The sequence below is a fragment of the Bubalus bubalis genome, chromosome X, assembly GCF_019923935.1.
Source record: "Bubalus bubalis isolate 160015118507 breed Murrah chromosome X, NDDB_SH_1, whole genome shotgun sequence".
Classification (NCBI taxonomy): Eukaryota; Metazoa; Chordata; class Mammalia; order Artiodactyla; family Bovidae; genus Bubalus; species Bubalus bubalis.
In genome coordinates this window covers 24988143-25007103 of record NC_059181.1, presented here as the reverse complement: position 1 = coordinate 25007103, position 18961 = coordinate 24988143, and the positions used below count along the sequence as shown (strand labels likewise).

The window sequence follows — 18961 nt, the reverse complement described above, 5'->3', positions numbered from 1 at the left end:
CCAAAACAATTCTTTGGGAGAGGGCCCCATGTATCCAATGAGACACATTTTTTGGAGTGTTTAGAGGAAAAATGAATGAAAAGACATAATGTCTGGCTTAGGCTGGGAGAAGTGGCACATTGTGGGCTCTGCACTAATCCAGCTCAGAGGACTAGTCCTAGGAAGGTCACTTCATCAGTTTGTGAACTTGAGAAATTTGCAAGTTATCCATCCATAAATGGACTCTGCTAAATCCGATCCTGCATGAATGCTGGAATGCATGTACTACATATAAAGCAGTGGCATACTGAGTAAGAAGTATTGGTTTGTAATAAATGGAAGTTATGATTACTATGAACCCCTCAAATACCACCTTCCCATCTGAGTTTACTTTTAATCCAGGAGAGAGCAGAGAATATGCAGTGAATTAGGACAAAAGAAACAAATATTCTTAAATGAGCTAAATAAGTCAAAGTATTTTTTTTATTTTTACTAAAAGAAAGTTTCAAAGAAATAAGGTAAACCACAACATAAAGCCTTTTTACTCTATTCTTTTCCCCATTTTCTTTTTGTTTCTCAATAGTTTCTGTGGTCTTCTTTCACATTAGGATGAAAATCACTCTTGAAGTGCTATGTTACCTACTTTCAGATCATAAAGACAACTTAGATGGCTCCTGAATTTCTTTTATATCTACCAAAACTGTATACCTTTAAAACTTTTAAAACAGCAATGAACATAACAGCAATATCATTACCAAATTAATATTCTGAGGACAAACAACCTCTTAGAAGTAAAAATATTTGAAAAAAAAAAACACGAAACAAAAAATATGTAGAAGTTACTCGAGTGAAACAGAAAGAGAAATGTGATCGAAAGAAATGTGATTTAACCCCCTCTACCATGCACTCTTTAGAAGCTTGACTACTCTTCAAGAAAAATTTTCTTCTAATGTCATGTTATCTTGTTTGCATTGTGAACAATATATTCAGTACTTTGAGTGTGTTTTACAAATACCCAAACTTTTAAAACATTAAAACAGCTGGAAACTATGATTTATATGATTCATACATTTGAATTCTGAAGCACAATAAACCTTATCAAAAGTAAGAACATTTGAAAATACAAAACAGCTCCTTCACCTCTTTACCTTTCTACTTTAAATCATTGTTCATTAGATATTTCTCATATGGATACAAGAAAAGAGATGTATATTTTGTTAAAATAAAATAGGCCTAAACTCGCTTACCATTTAAAACTGCAAGAAGATATGGGTTTTGTTCCCTCCACCCCTACTACTGTGCACTATTTAGCAGCTTAACTGCTCTCTTCCAACACAAACGGAACAAAGTGCCCTGCCCCTCTCCCCAGACGTGTGAGGAGCTGCAGGACTTGGCCCTGGAAGGGGCACTGGCCTCAGCCATGGTGGGAGCCCTGGCCGCAACTCTCCGCCCTGCTCTCTCCTCCTGATCTCTCAGAGCCTCATCATAGAGGTCTGGGAAGGAACTAGGGACCCTACCGTGGAACTTGGCTAGAACCTCCAGTACTTTCATCTTACTGGTCTCAGCACAAGCTCTCGGGCCCCACAGCAACTCATAGTGTGGAGGATCACTTTTGGGTACCTTGCGGTAGTTCAGGTACTCCTTCTGCACCAGATCTTTGGTGATGAGCCTTCTGGGCTCTCCAAAGATGCAGTGCCTCCTCCCAGCATAGATCCCCAACATACTAAGGAATTCCCAGATCTCCTCCTCGGTGGCGCGGTTACCATTCATGAAGATGACCCCCAGGAGCACCATGAGGAGCCCGGACTTGGGCAGTGCTCCCTCATCAGGCAGACAATCGTTTCCCCCGAGGTTGAGCTTCCTGATGAGGGTGTAGATGTTCCCTCTATGGTGGACTTCCTTCATCTCCAGGCCAAAGACCAGCTGCACGTGCTCACAGGCTGTATTGAGGACTTCAGGGAAGTGCTGCCTGTACTTCCTGCTAACGATTTTCATTAGGGCGCTGTACATGATGGGCTCCTTCTTGGTGTACTTCTCCAGCAGGAACTCCACCAGTATCCTGGCCTTCCTGGCCAGAGGATCTTTGTGAGTGCTCTGAGTGGCAGGGGCTTCCTGGGAGGCACCTGCACTTTCCTCCTCGGGGCCCTGGGCACCTTCACCAGATCCTGCACATGAAGGCCCTGCATCAGGAGAGCTAGGGGCAATGGCTCCCTGAAGATCCTGGTGATCACCAGCAGCAGGGGAGCTCGTGGGAGAACCCTGAGAGGCAGAAGAGGGGGAGGAGGGGCACTACTCCTTTGGGGCTTCAGCAGCACTGGCCTGGGCCTCCTGAGTGTCCCCCTGGACCTGGTGGCTTTTCCCTCAGGCATGGGACTTGCTCTTGTGCCTCCGAGGCATGGTGACAGCAGGTCAGGGACTGCAGGTGGGAGTGTGGGCAGGAAAGCAGGCAGGAAGGCACCTGGAGGGGGGGACAAGGACATGCTGTGAGAACCTTCAGCGAGGAGAATCCTCCCTGGCTTGAATGGAAGCCGCCTCTGAGGGTCCTCGAGGCCAGTGCTCTAGGACCCACAGGGCTCCCGTTCTCCTGGTCAGCCAGTCCCCTGAAACCGCTGAGTAGCAAGGGAGAGTGAGCCCTGGGGCACAGCAGACAGTTCTGCCTGGGCATTAGAAGGGGTGGGGGGCGGCAGTGGGGACTGGCAGGGGAGGCAGGTCCTCTCAGCTGACATTCAGAGTCAGGATGAAAATTGGTGCGAGATGCCCCCTCTCCCACACCCAGCCCATTCCCTCTCCTGTCTGAAATTGACGCTGCCACCTTCCCTGTCACCCCAGACGAAGAGAGGAGGGCATACTCAGCCCCCCACTGAAGGGTCCCAGGACCTTCACTTCTGCTGTCTCGTGGCTGCACCTTCACAACCAGGCTTCAATCTCCCCTCTCACACCGCTGCCCCCTTCCCGATATTTGGCTGGGAGGAAGCGCTGAGCACAAGGGAGGGTCTTGAGTCACCCGTTTGTCGGGGAGGATGGTGCTCATCCTGACTCTTCACGAACCCTGACATCCTCCCTTTACTGACCAGCTGCCAGCCCCTCAGGCCAAAGTTCCCTCTTCTCTGAGTGTCCCGCGTCCGAGGTCACAGTGAGGGAGCCCCTCAGCATTAAATGCTGAGCTGCCCAGCGGCTGCCCAGATGATCCACAGCCAAATTGCGGTGAGTCAGGGGTTAGACATGGTTGCCATTCTGGTGTATGGACCCTCAGTCCCCTCTAGGGTCCCTCCTTCACTCCACGGGGCTCATGGCTCTCCATCTACTGAGCGGAGCTGGGGTCCAGCAGAGCCTGACCGAGGCATTCTTTCCCGAGACCCCCTAGGGGTTAGTCGATGGTCTTGGGCCTAAGCTAGGCTGGATCCTCTGGTCTGAGTGCAGGGGTAAGGTCACCGGAGGCTGTGAGGCCCCCTCTTTTTAGAGGGAAAAGGAACTCGGGGTGCAGAGACTTATCTCTGCACTCGTAACTCATGTCTCCTCCGATCTCGACACCCGATGACACTTGGGACTGTTCCCTCTGGCCACCAGCAACAGCACTTCTCAGAGATAACAGCACTGTCAAGGATGGCGTTGCTCCCCCAGCGTGCTTAGGAGGACGTCACTTCCTATCATGTGCATCTGGGCTCCAGGAGGAGAGCAGGGGCGGGACCTGGACAGGCGGGGTTCCGTGGGAGCTTCTCACAGGATTGACAAATGGACTTCCCTTGACTCTTAAGGGGTCCTGGGACGTCCCTGTCCTGAACTGTCAGCTGGCTCACTCCATGCATCTCACTTGTGTCAGCACCCCCAGCGGGAAGAATTGGGGAGCCCAAGCCTAACAGCCTTCCTGGAGCCCATGAGACCAACACCGAAGGCTCTCTTGGGCTCCCTCTTCTGTAGTAAGCAGTGCTCTGTCGTTCTCCATGCCTTCCCTTAACCCCTGTAGATGCTGGGCTACGTCCCATCTGCTGACCTGAGGCCAAGGCTTCATATCGAAGATGTGAACCCCTGAGTCTCCTGGTATGAAGTGCACATACGTCTCATCTCGCCGTTTCTACACAAGGCTTCTGGAAATGGCTGCTACTGGTAAGATGATCTGAGAGGGAAGGATGGGAGACTGTCTTCTGTGGTGTGGAACCCCTCACATCTCACTCAGAAACTTCATTCATATTGACTGCTGACAAGGCCTGGAAATCCTTCCCTTTCTGTTATAAGTCCACCCTGGTCCCCAACCATGCTCATACAATTCCAGAAGAGCAAGTGAAGGGGCTCCATAGCCTGACAGTTCTCACTGTGGGCTCTCAGTTGACTGCAGGGTCATTGCTCAAAAGTTCTGAGATGATGTTCTGTCCTTTTGTACAATTACTGTGATACTAACTTTTCTCTTTTAGTCTCTGGGTGATAATCTATTAAGGTGATCATTTAAAAGGGTCAGTTCTCATCCACTGGCATTCCGTTGTGGCTCAGACACTACAGAATCTGCCTGTGGTGTGGGATTGAACCTGGGTTCAATCTGTGGGTTGGGAAGACCCCCTGAAGGAGGGCATGGCAACCCACTCTAGTATTCTTGCCTGGAGTTTCCCTTGGACAGAGGAGCCTGGTGGGCTACAGTCCATGGGGTCACAAAGAGTCAGACACAACTGAGGAACTAAGCACACACACAACAAACTTTGTGCTGCTTATTTCATGATCTGGGCCATACTGCCACATCCAAGCCAAACTTTGGTGCCCCATGGTCCTGGCATGGGGCCTTGGAGATGCTGCCTCAGATTCCTTCAGTGAAGCAGTGGAGAGTCATCATCTCAGGGCAGAGTGGAAGAATGCAGGGCTCAAGTTTAAAGCCTTTTGCAGCTCATCCTGTTGTCTGCTTCCCTTGCAGCCTGGACATCTGTGCCAGTCTCTTAAGTACTCCCCCACCTGAGCATACATAGGGTCAAGATCAGTGGAGACTTACTGTCCATCAGGGATTATTTAATTTTACACATAGGGTCAAGTCCAGTGGAGACTAACTGTCCATCAGGGATTATTTAATTTTATGTTTTCACTTTTGTTAATAGTTTTCTTTATTCCTTCCATAAGATTTCCGTGGTTACTTCTGGGTACAAAAAGCAGCAGACCGTGTTTCACTGTGGTCTCAGCTATTCTGAATGTGGTACTAAATCTGTAAAGGAGTTACAGAAAATTGACAGTCTTACAATGTCTGTCCTTCATGACTGTACATAACATACTATTCTGTTTGACCCTTCTTTTTCCTAAGACTCTCAGAAAATTTCTTCTTGTTGCCTCCATGAAGACTATATACATTTTTCTAAAGTTTCTTTGTAGGTAAATTTTTTCTATGGTTGCTTCTGTTTATGGTGTATTTTCTGTTACTTGGTGTAAGTAATTGTTGATTCTTCCAGACCAACTGGATGATTTTACTGTCGTGATCTTTTTTTATTCCAGATTTTTGAAGTCTCTTACATGTTTGAATATTTTCTGTCCTGTTTTCTAAGATTTTTAATTTGAGAATCAAATTGTTACTGTCATCTTTTGCTTTTCATTACTTCTGACTTTCATTCATTTGGCATTGTATATAATTCTAGTGGCTATATGTACTTCTCCAGATTTTTTTTCTAGTTTTTAAATTCATAGATTTTTTAACAATTATTTTTAAGTAGAAGAAAAGTAAATGGTGTGTCAAGTTCTCTTGTATGAAGCAGCTGTAAGTATACATATATCCCCTCCCTCATGAACCTCCCTCCCACCCCCGACCTCACCCCTCTAGATCGTCACAGAGCTGATTCCCTGTGTCACCCAGCAACTTCCCCCTCATGCCTGTTGTCCACATGGTAGTGCATATTTGTCCACGCCACTCTCTCAATTTGTCTCACTGTCTGTTTCCCCTGATGTGTCCACATGCCCGTTCTCTACGTCTGTGTCTCCATTCTTTCCCTGCAAATAGATTTATAACTACCCTTTCGTGACCTTTCTTTTTCATTCTCTTATTAGTATATTTTGCAGATAGAAGTTTTTAATATTAACAAGGTTCAGCTTATTATTTTCTTTCATGGACTGTGCTTTTGGTGTGGGCCTAAAATCTCATTACCAAACTCAAGTTTTGGCCCCTTGTTATCGTCTAGATTTTCTTGCCTATTCCATATGGCATGTGGAACCCTAGTCCCTGCCCAGCGATCAAACCTCTTCCCCCAGCAGTGGAAGTGTTCATTCTTAAACACTGGACTGCCAGGGATGTCCCTGCAATTTTTTTTAAATTGTGAGTTTTTCATTTAGGTCTGTGATTCCCTTTGAGTTAATTATTTTGAAAGGTTTAGAGTTTGTATGTGGATTCATTTTTCTTAGATGTGGATGTCTAGTTATCCCAGGACTGTAAGTTTAAAAGACTGTCCTTTTCCATTGAATCACCTTTGTGCCTTTGTTAAAGGTCGGTTGAGTGTTTGGGGTGTCTGTTTCTAGATTTTCTGTTCTGTGCCATTGATCTGTCTATTATTCTGTTAATAGCATACAGTCTTGAGTAATGTAGCTTTAAAGTAAGTTTTGAAATCCTGTAATATCAGTTCTCTAACTTTGATCTTTAATATTGACTTCAGTGGGTATTATGGATCATTTCATTTTTGACATAAAATTTAAATTGTTTGCTGCTATCTACAAGCTAATTTGCTGGAATTTTGAACAGAATTGCATTAAGTATCTAGGTTAAGTCTGAAATAAGTGACATCTCAACAATATAGCATCTCCCTATCTATGAACATGGCATGTCTATTTATTTAGATCTTCTTTAATTTTTTTCAGTGCAGTTTATGAGTTTTTCTCATGCAAACCTTATACATATTTTTTGAAGAATTATTTCTAATATATTTTGGTGCTAATGTAAATGGTGTTAAGTTTTTAATTGCAAGTTCCATCTCTTTATTGGAAAAGAATTGACTATTATGTATTAACCTTATTAATATATTAATTATATAATAGTTATATATTGATAATATATTAACCTTATTAACATACACTCCTGGCTTATTATTGCCAGGAGTTTTCTTGTTGTTGGTGTTTATACTTCCAATTTTTCCTTCCAAATATCTGTATCTTTTGCTTCCTTTTCTTATCTCATTGCATTGGCTGGGACTTTCAGTAACTTTCATCATGAATAGGCATGGTGAGAAGGGATATCCTCGCCTTGTTCCTCACCTTAGTGTGACAGCATCTGTCTTCTCACTATAAAGTATGATGTTTTACCTCTATTTCTTTTCAGATGTTGTATATGAAGCTGAGGAAATGCCTGTCTGTATCTAGTTTGCTGAGAATTTTTATGATGAATGGGTGCTGGATTTTATAAGATAATTTTTTCCTTCATCTGTTGATCTCATCTTGTGATTATCTTCCTTACACTATTGTTATTATGATTTGTGATTACTGATTTTCAAATGTTGCACATCTGAAATGCATCCTACTTAGTTATAGTCTATAATTCCTTCTATGGATTGTAAGGTTTCTTTTCTTATATTTTGTTAGGGATTTTTCTTCTATGTTCATGAGAAATATTTGTGTTCAATTTTTTTCTCTTCATTTCTTCATCTGATTTTGATATTCAAGTGTAATACTCACCTCACATAAAAGGAATTAGGAGGTGGTCCTTTTGCTTCTATTTTCTGGGAGAGATTGTAGAGAGTTGTTATCATTTCTTCCGTAAATTTTTGTTAGAATTCATCAGTGGAAACATCTGGGTCTCTTACTGTCTTTATTGGAAGCTTATTAGTTATAGATTAAATTTCTTTAATAGATACAGACCTATTCAGAGTATATATTTTCTTTGTGAAAGTGGTGCTAAGTTATACCTTCAAGCAATTTCTCAATTGAACCTTTCTGTTTTATAGGCAAAGAATTGTTTATAATATTCACTCATTATCCTTTTGGAGAAGGCGATGGCACCCCACTCCAGTACTCCTGCCTGGAAAATCCCATGGACGGAGGAGCCTGGTAGGCTGCAGTCCATGGGGTCGCTGAGGGTAGGACATGACTGAGCGACTTCACTTTCACTTTTCACTTTCATGCATTGGAGAAGGAAATGGCAACCCACTCCAGTGTTCTTGCCTGGAGAATCCCAGGGACGGCGAATCCTGGTGGGCTGCGGTCTATGGGGTCTCACAGAGTCGGACACGACTGAAGCGACTTAGCAGCAGCATAAGCAGCAGCAGCAGCAGCAGCATTATCCTTCTAATGTCCATGGAATCAATAGTAATGGCCCCTCCTTCATTTCTACTATTTGTAATTTAATTTGTGTTTTCTCTCTTTTTTCTTGTTTAAACTGGGGAGAATTTTATCTTCTTTTTATTTTGTATCTTGAAAGAAACTTCTTTGGGTTTTGTTTTTTCTGCATTACCTTCCTTTTTTCAGTGTCATTGGTTTCCACTTTGATTTATTCTTCCTCTGCTTTTTCTTTTCTTTCACAAGTTTACTAATATAGAAGCTTAAGTTATTAATTGTACTTTTTTTTGTTATAGGCACTCAATGCTATGTATACCTCTTTACTGATTTTGCTCTATCACACACCTTCTGATAAGTTGTAATTTTGTTTTCATTTTGTAAAAATATTTTAAAATTTCTCATTAGATTTCCTCTTTGACCCATGTGTTATTTAGATGTTTATTGTTTAGTCTGCAAATAATCTTTAACTTTCCTGCTGTCTTTTTGTTATCAATTTCTAGTTTATTTCCGTCACACTTTTCTTGTAATCGTGAGGGGTTTTTGTTTTTGTTTTTGTTTGGTCTTTATTTTAAATAGACACTCTCAGGAAAGGAAGATGAGGGGCTTATGTCAGATGTTGGCTGGAGCAGATTCCTTTGGTAGCCTTGAAATTTTCTAAACAGGAACTCAAGGCTGGCCGAGTTGTCCTAGAATGTGGCCTTAGGTTGCTGCTAGAAACCATGCTAGAGGTCAGTCAAGGTTCCTAATGCAGATATTTGGACAGAGTTGTTCATGCGAATAGTTTTTGCAGTTCTCTGTTCCTAGGCTCAGCTTGCAGTTCCATGACACATTGCCCTTTTTATAGGTAAAGTCTGCTTCAGACCCCCAGAAGGGAGGGGATCACCCACAGTGTAAGGTCGGGGTGGGGTGAGGTATGTCAAAAATCTAGAGAAGGATGCAGAGTCCCCCAGTTTTGGCCCCTGATGCAGTTCTGGTCCCAGAACCACACTGGGATTAAGAACGTGTAGGGAGGGAATTGGGCTCAAGGACTTACAGAGAAGAAACTCACTCAATCAAGTCCCTGATTATTTGTTTGGTCTTAATTTGAACATCATGCAGTCTTCTCAGTTAAACTTCTCACCTCAAAATGGATAGAACCATAGAGGAAATGACAAAGACTGAGAGGAGAAAAGTCTTGGCCTCAGTGGGCAACTTCACCATTGGGAATTCTGTCTACCAGGCCCAAGGACAGTGTCAAATGCCACCCAAGTGTTCTTTGGGTATGTGGAGCCTGGGCGTCCTCCTTGCAGCTCTTAATTGAGGGGAGCCATGACACAGTGAGCTGACCCAGAACTTGCCCTGTGGGTCATGGAAAGAGAACAAAGCAGAGAGTGACAGCAAGCAAGTTTTCATGGGAGAGATAGGGTGAAAGTCAGGGGTCTCCAGCCAGCAGTTTGGGCAAGACCACTGGAGTTCACCATGAAAGCAGTCCTAGTCACGGTACCAAATATGTCACTGGTGAAGAGAGATTTCCTTAGTGCTTGCCCTTGCAAAGAAAGGGAAGGACTCTGGACTAGTGCACATCAGGGGACTTGTCTGATGGTCACTTTATCAGTCTTGTGAACTTGAAACAATTGCAAGTTATCCATCTATAAATGGAGTCTGCTAAATCCTATCCTGCATGAATGCTGGAATGCATGTACTACATATAAAGCAGAGTCATACTGATTAAGAAACACTGGTCTTTAATTTAATGGAAGTCATGATTATTATGATACCTCCAAAATACCACCTTCCTATCTGAGGTTATTTTTATCCAGTAGATAGCAGAGACTATACAGTGCATTGGGACAATGAAATAAATATTCTTAAATGAGCTAAATTATGGCAAAGTATATTTAATTTTACCAAGAAAAAATGGTTAGAGGAAATAAGGGAAACTACAAATTGAAAGCTTTTTCCTTTACATTTGCTTATTTTTTGGTATCTCAATATTTTCTGTGGTCGCATTTCACATTACCATGAAAATCTCTCTTTCATCGACATATTACCTACTTCCAGATCATAAAGACAATACAGATGGTTCATGAATTTCTTTTACATCTACCAAAACTGGAACTTTAAAAATCCTAAAACAGCAATAAATAAAACTGGAATATGATAACCAAATGAGTATTCTGAAGAAAAGGAATCTGTTAGAAGTAAAAATATTCAATAAAAATGAAATAGATAATATGAAGAACTTACTAGTTTAAATCAGGAAGAAATAGAGATCTAAACTTGGTTTGCTTGACCCCTACTAACCTGCACTATCTAGCAGCTTGACTACTCTTTGAGAAAATTCTGTTCCAGTGTCATCTTACCTTGTTTAGATGGTAAACAAAATATTCAATATGTTCAATGTGTTTTACATATACCCAACCTGTGGCTTTCAAAACTTTACAACAGCAAACAATGTGATTTATATGATTAATACATTTGTGTTCTGAAGACCAATAAACCTTATGAAAAGTAATTAACATTTGAAAATACTAAACTCCTCCCTCATCTCCTTAATCTAATATAAAACAACTTTCAATAGATATTTCTCCTATGGATAAAGGAAAAATGATATATATATTTTTTAAATGAGTTGTACGTGATATTCCATTGTATGTGGCTACCACAACTTCGTTATCCAGTCATCAGTCAGTTGAAGTCTGCTTTGCTCCCACGTCTTGTCTATTGTAAGCAGTGCTGCAATGAACACTGGATACAGGTGTCTTTTCAATTATTCTTTTCTCAGTGTATATGCCCAGTATTTCTATTGCTGGGTCATATGGTAGTTTTAATCCTAGTTTTAAAGGATTCTACCTAGTGTTCTCCATATTGGCTATATCAATTTCCATTCCCACCGTTTCTCTGAACTATCCCCAGCATTTAATGCTTATACAAATTTTGATGATGACCATTCTGACCTGTATAAGACGACACCTCATTGTAATTTTTTTTCTTTTTTTTTTTCTCATTGTAATTTTGATGTGCATTTCTTTCATGATGAGCGATGTAGCTCCTCTTTTCATGTGTTATGTGTTTGCTGACCCTCTGTATTTCTTTTTTAAGAGAACAGATTTAGGATTGGAGAAAATTCAGCAGATAGTATGGACAGGATCCATACAGCCACTCTCTTCCTCCACTTGGTATCTTCTATTATTATCATCTTGTATTGGTTCAACGGATACAGGTTCGTTTTTTACAGTTGATCAACTAATGTCAATATGTTATTATTAACTATTATCCATTGTTTACAATACATTTTACTTTTTGTGTTTTACAGTTCTTTAGTGTTTGACAGATGCATGGTAGTATCAACTCAGCCAACACGGTGTCGTACAGAGGAGTGTGAATGCCCTACGGATCTCCCATGCGCTATCTGTTCATCCCTCAAAACCTCACTTGGAACCCCTGACGACTACTGGACATTTTACTCTTTCTAAAGATTTGCATTTTCCAGAATGTAATGTTGATGGAATTATACAGTATGTAGGCTTTTTATACTGGCTCCTTCTGTTAATCAATATACATTGAATTTTCTCTGTATCTTTTTATGGTGTGAAATGTTTTCTTCCAGGATTGAATAGCATTCCATGTAGCTTACCAATATTTTGTTTACCTGCTCATCTCCTGAAGGTCATCTTTGGTGATTTTGGTTTTTGGCAGCTATGATTTATTCTGCTCTTAAAATTTGGTTGAAGGTTTTTGGATGGGCTTAAGGTTTTGGCTCTTTTGAGTAAATACCTTAACGTTCATTTGCTAGTTCATATGATAAGACTATATTTAGCTTAAAAGAATTTGCCAGACAGTTTCCAAAGTATCAGTATCACTGCCTTCCCTTTAGCAATGAATTCATTTCCAGTAGTTTGCCTGTTTCCTCTTCATTGATTTGGACTTCTGTGTTTCTGGTTTGTTCCTTCATTTCTGTAGTATTTCTCTGCCTTTTCCATTATTATTATTATTATTTTAGTTATTGTGTTTGAGGTCTCTTTTTCCCAGGCTTCAAGGTTGAATTCTTTCTTCCTTTTTGTTTCTGCCCTGTAAGGTTGGTCCAGTGATTTGTGTAAGCTTCTTATAGGGTGAGATTTGTGCAGAGTTTTTGTTTGTTTGTTTTTTCCTTTGATGGTCAAGGCTGAGTAAGGTAGTAATTCTGTCTGCAGATGATCGGGTTTGTATTTTTGTGTTCTTTGTGGTTTAGATGAGGCGTCCTGCACAGGGTGCTATCAGTGGTTTGGTGATGCGGGGTCTTGTATTCCAGTGGTTTCCTTTGTGTCAGTTCTCACTATTTGATATCCTAGGGTTAGTTCTCTGGTAGTCTAGGATCTTGGAGTCAGTGCACCCACTCTAAAGGCTCAGGGCTTGACCTTGAGTTTTGTGTGCATCTATACATTCTTTTTTGCTGGTCATGTACTCCTGTCCACTCTCAGCTGGTATTCTGCATGCACTTCTGTGTCTGAAGGTGTATTCCTGATGTATCCGTGGAGAGAGATGTATTCCACGTCCAGCAACTCCTCTTGCCATCTTGTTCCTCCTGGGCAAGATTCGTGAGAGTCCCTTGGACTGCAAGGAGATCTAACCAGTCAATTCTAAAGCATATCACTCCTGAATATGCATTGGAAGGACTGATGCAGAAGCTGAAGCTCCAATACTTTGACGATATGATGTGAAGAACTGACTCATTGGAAAAGACACCAATGCTGGGAAAGATTGAAGGCAAGAAGAGAAGGGGACGGCAGAGGATGAAATGGTTGGATGGCATCGCCTACTCAATGGACATGAGTTTGAGCAAGCTCTGGGAATAGGTGATGGACATGGAAGCCTGGCGTGCTGCAGTCCATGGGGTTGCAAAGAGTCAGACACGACCGAGAGACTGAACAGAACAGATGAGTCGTCAAAATATTCCTGTCATTCCTATATTTTCTGGATGAGTTGAAGCCTTCCGTTGCTGCAAGGCTGATTCCCTTATGGTGGCAAAGAAAGTGTGAGAAAATGTGTTCTCTGCTTGGTTTATCAAATGTGATCCAGGCACAGATTTCCCTGGGAAAATTATATGAGCTTTAACCAAAACCTTGCAGGCTTCTTGAAATTTTCATTGTGCCTTTGAGCCACAAACTTCAGGGAGGATTGACAGAAACAATACAAAAACTGGACTCTGGCAATATAAGAATTAGGAACATGGGGCTTAATGAATTAAACATATGATTCTAATTTTCCTGATTTTTTTGAAAGAGTACTGTCTTTTACAAATCTTTCATTTTCTAGATATAAGGAAATTTTTAACAGAGCAATTTGATAAATTGTACCTTTGTCATTAAAATTGAAACATTATTTTTTCTCTCCCTACCATATCACTCCAGACATTAGAAACTCTCAGTGTTCTTATTTTCTTAGGAAAATTGTTATTTTTCAAAAGTTCAGTGAGAATCTGTTCTTATAGCAGGACACAAGTGGAAACATTGATTACACTACCGAGACTTTGACTGGACTGTCATATTTGACAGACACAGGTAGCCTTGGATATGACCAGATAACTTGAGGAAACCAAGGTTAACCATCAGTTCAGTTCAGTCGCTCAGTCGTGTCCGACTCTTTGCGACCCCAGGAATCGCAGCACGTCAGACCTCCCTGTCCATCACCAACTCCCGGAGTTCACTGAAACTCAGGTCCATCAAGTCAGTGATGCCATCCAGCCATCTCATCCTTTGTCGTCCTCTTCTGCTCATGCCCCCAATCCCTCCCAGCATCATAGTCTTTTCCAATGAGTCAAGTCTTCGCATGAGGTGGCCAAAGTACTGGAGTTTCAACTTTAGCATCAGTCCTTCCAAAGAACACCCAGGACTGATCTCCTTTAGAATGGACTGGTTGGATGTCCTTGCAGTCCAAGGGACTCTCAACAGTCTTCTACAACACTACAGTTCAAAAGCATCAATTCGGTGCTCAGCTTTCTTCACTGTCCAACTCATACATCCATACACGACCACTGGAAAAACCATAGCCTTGACTAGACGGACCTTTGTCAGCTAAGTCATATCTCTAGTTTTCAATATGCTATCTAGGTTGATCATAACTTTCCTTCCAGGGAGTAAGCGTCTTTTAATTTTATGGCTGCAATCACCATCTGCAGTGATTTCGGAGCCCAGAAAAATAAAGTCAGCCACTGTTTCCACTGTTTCCCCATCTATCTGACATGAAGTGATGGGACCGGATACCATGATCTTCGTTTTCTGAATGTTGAGCTTTAAGCCAACTTTTTCACTCTCCTCTTTCACTTTCATGAAGAGGCTCTTTAGTTCGTCTTCATTTTCTGCCATAAGGGTGGTATCCTCTGCATATCTAAGGTTAGAGATATTTCTCCTGGCAATTTGATTCCAGCTTGTGCTTCTTCCAGCCGAGCATCTCATGATGTACTCTGCGTATAAGTTAAATAAGTAGGGTGACAGTATACAGCCTTGACGTATTCCTTTTCCTATTTGGAACCAGTCTGTTGTTCCATGTCCAGTTCTAACTGTTGCTTCCTGACCTGACCTGCATACAGGTTTCTCAAAAGGCAAGTCAGGTGGTCTAGTATTCCCATCTCTTTCAGAATCTTCCACAGTTTATTGTGATCCACACAGTCAAAGGCTTTGGCATAGTCAATAAAGCAGAAATAGATGTTTTTCTGGAACTCTCTTGCTTTTTCTATGATCCAGCAGATGTTGGCAATTTGATCTCTGTTTCCTCTGCCTTTTCTAAAACCAGCTTGAACATCTGGAAGTTCACGGTTCATGTATTGCTGAAGCCTGGCTTAGAGACTTTTAAGCATTACTTTACTAGCGTATGAGATGAGTGCAATTGTGTGGCAGTTTGAGCATTCTTTGACATTGCCTTTCTTTGGGATTGGAAGGAAAACTGATCTTTTCCAGTCCTGTGGCCACTGCTGAGTTCTCCATATTTGCTGGCATATTGAGTGCAGGACTTTCACAGCATCATCTTTGAGGATTTGAAATAGCTCAACTGGAATTCCATCACCTCCACTGGCTTTGTTCTTAGTGATGCTTCCTAAAGCCACCTTGACTTCACATTCCAGGATGTCTGGCTCTAGGTGAGTGATCACACCATTGTGATTATCTGGGTCATGAAGATCTTTTTTGTACAGTTCTTCTGTGTATTCTTTCCACCTCTTCTTAATATCTTCTGCTTCTGTTAGGTACCTACCAATTCTGTCCTTTATTGAGCCCATCTTTGCATGAAATATTCCCGTGGTATCTCTAATTTTCTTGAAGTGATCTCTAGTCTTGCCCATTTATTCTTTTCCTTTATTGCTTTGCATTGATAGCTGAGGAAGACTTTCTTATCTCTCCTTGCTAATTTTTGGAATTCTGCATTCAGATGGGTATATCTTTCCTTTTCTCCTTTGCTTTTCACTTCCCATCTTTTCACAGCTGTTTGTAAGGCCTCCTCAGACAGCCATTGCTTTTTTGCATTTCTTCCCTATTCCCTCTCTTACTCTGAAGTAGACACTGGCACCTTCCCTGTCACCACAGAGGAATGGAGGAAGGAGTGATAAGTCCCTCACCAAAGGGTCTGGGATCCTCCCTTCTGCTGCCTCTTGGCTGTACCATCACAACCAAGCTCTAACCTCCCCACTCAGACCGCAGCCTCTCTTCCCCGTGTTTGGCTGGGAGGAAGCACTGACCACAGGGGAGGATCCTGATTTGCCCGTGTGTCGGGGAGGATGGTCCTCACCCTGGCTCCTCCTGAGCCCTGACATCCTCCCTGTACTGACGAGCTACCAACCCCTCGGACAGAGGTCCCCTCTTCCCTGAGTGTCCAGCATCCAAGAATGCAGTGAGGGAACCCCTCAGGCTTTAGAGTTGTCCGGATGCTACCTACATGTTCCCCAGCCAAGTCGCAGTGGGTGGGAGTTAGGCGTGGCTGCCTTTCTGGGGTGTGGAGACCCTCAGTCCCCCCGAGGTTCCATCCACCACTGCACAGAGTCCGGGGCTTTCCCTCTACTGAGAAGAACTGGAGTCTACCAGCCCCGAACTGAAGCCTTCCTCTCGGAGACTGCCTGAGTGAAGCGGATGGACATAGGGCTTAAGATGCAGGCCTGGATCTTCCAGGGGAGAGCAGTGGTAGGGTGGCCGGGGGTTGTCAGGCCCCCTCTTCAGAGGGAAAGGGCTTGGTCGTGCCAGACTTCTGTCCTCGCTCTTGTAACTCACATCACCTCACAGTTTGACATCTGGTGAGACCTGGGTCTCCTCCCTCTGGGCACCCTACATTGCAGTTCTCAAAGATCACAGCAGCTCTTGAAGATGGCATCTCACCAGCAGTGTGTATAGGAGGCACTCAATTCCTGTTATGAGCTTCTGTGTTCCAGGCAGACAGCAGAGGCAGTGCCAGGGTGGGCAGTGTTCCATGGGAGCTTCTGCAGGATTGGCATGTGGACCTTTCCTTGAATCTTAGCAGATCCTGTGACAACACTGTGCTGAGCTGAGTCTATGAGTCTCCTTCCCAGGGTCAAATTTTCCCAGGAAATTGTATGATAGTTTGAATATTCTTTGGCATTGTACTTCTTTGGGATGGAATGAAAACTGACCTTTTTCAGTCCTGTGTCCTCTGCTGAGTGGTCCAAATTTGCTGGCATATTGAATGAAGTACTTTAACAGCATCATCATTTAGGGTTTGAAATAGCTCAGCTGGAATTCCATCACCTCCACTAGCTTTGTTCCTAGGAATGCTTCCTAAGGACCCCTTCACTTTGCACTCCTGGGTGTCTGGTTCTAAGGCAGTGATCATAACACCACTGTTATCTGGGTCATTAAGACCTTTGTTGAACCATTAAGACCTTTCTTAAAATCCTTTGCTTCTCTTCTGTCCCTATAGTTTCTGTCCTTTACTGTGCCCATCTTTCCATGAAATGTTCCCTTGGTATCTCTAATTTTCTTGAAGAGAACTCTAGTCTTTCCCATTCTATTTTTTCCCTCTATTTCTTTGCATTGTTCACTGAAGAATGCTTTTTTATTTCTCCTTGCTGTTCTTTGGAAATCTGCATTCAGATTGGTATGTCTTTCATTTTTTTCTTTGCCTTTTGCTTCCCTTCTATCTCAGGTATTTGTAAGGCCTCCTCAGACAACCATTTATCCTTTTTCATTTCTTTTTCTTGTGGATGGTTTTGGTTACCACCTCCTGTACCTTGTTCTGAACCTCCATCTTTAGTGTTTCAGGCAGTCTTTCTACCAGATCATATCCCTTGAAGCTATTCCTCACCTCCACTGTATAATCATAAGGAACTTGATTAAGGTCATATCTGAATGGCCTAGTGATTTTCTCTACTTTCTTCAATTTAAGTCTGTATTTTGTAGTAAGGAGCTTATGATCTGAGCCAGAGTAAGCTCCAGCAGGTCTTGTTTTTGCAGACTGTATAGAGCTTCTCCATCTTCAGCTGCAAGTTATTCCTTTACTTCCTACTTTTCCATTCCAGTCCCCTATATGGAAAAGATATTTTGGGGGAATGTTAGTTCTAGAAGGTGATGTACATCTTCATAGCACCATTGGACTTTAGCTTCTTTGGCATCAGTGGTTGGCGCATAGACTTGGATTACTCTAATGCTGAATGTTTCACCTTGGAAATGAACCAAGATATTCTGTCCTTGTTAACACTGCACCCAAGTACTGCAGTTCATACTTTTTTTTTTTTTTGACTACGAGGCTACTTGATTTCTTCTAATAGATTTTTGCTCACAAATAGAATGATAATCTCAATTAAATTTGGCCATTCCCATCCATGTTAGTTGTCTGATTTCTAAAATATTGATGATCACTCTTGCCATCTCCCGCTTGACCAATTTCCATTGATTCATAGACCTAACATTCAAGGTTCCTATGTAGTACTGTTCTTTACAGCATCGGACTTTACTTTTACCACCAGACACATCCACAACCGAGCATCGTTTTGACTTTGGCCCAGTCTCTTCATTCTTTCTGGAGCTATTTCTGGGCTCTTCCCCAATAGCATATTAGACACCTACTGACCTGGGGGGCTTATCTCCTGGTATCATATATTTTTGTCTTTTCATACTGTTCGTGGGGTTCTCAAGGCAAGGATACTGAAGTGGTTTGCTATTCTCCTCTCCAGTGGACTGCTTCTGTAACTTGAATGAATGCCAAAAATATAATATTGAATGGGGAAAGCCATGTTCAGTTCAGTTCAGTCACTCATTCATGTCCGACACTTTGCAACCCCATGGACTACAGCATGCCAGGTTTCCCTGTCCATCACCAGCTCCTGGCGCTTACTCAAATTCATGTCTATCCAATCAGTGATGCCATCCAACCATCTCATCCTGTCATCCCCTTCTCCTCCTGCCCTCAATCTTTCCCAGCATCAGGGTCTTTTCCAATGAGTCAGTTCTTCACATCAGGTGGCCAAAATATTGGAGTTTCAGCTTCAACATCAGTCCTTCCAATGACTATTCAGGACTCATTTCCTTTAAAATGGATTGGTTGGATCTCCTTGTTGTCCAAGGGACTCTCAAGAGTCTTCTCCAACACCACAGTTCAAAAGAATCAATTCATTGGCACTCAGCTTTCTTTATAGTCCAACTCTCACATCCATACATGACCATTGGAAAAACCAGAGCTTTGACTAGATGGACCTTTGCTGGCAAAGTAATGTCTCTGCTTTTTAACATGCTGTCTGGGTTGGTCATAGCTTTCCTTCCAAGGAGCAAGTATCTTTTAATTTCATGGCTGCAGTCAACATCTGCAG

The 18961-nt window shown here is 42.4% G+C and overlaps 1 protein-coding gene across 1 annotated transcript; it reads right to left on the bottom strand.

The window, feature by feature from the left end:
* Positions 1 to 1272: 1272 nt before the first annotated feature.
* On the bottom strand, positions 1273 to 5827 carry LOC112582296 (melanoma-associated antigen B4-like). Its single transcript, XM_025276862.3, has 4 exons — positions 5757 to 5827; positions 3412 to 3554; positions 2358 to 2437; positions 1273 to 2238 (listed from the first exon to the last, which is right to left on the bottom strand). The coding sequence occupies exons 1-4, from the start codon at positions 5825 to 5827 to the stop codon at positions 1273 to 1275; spliced, it is 1260 nt and encodes a 419-aa protein (XP_025132647.1).
* Positions 5828 to 18961: the final 13134 nt, after the last annotated feature.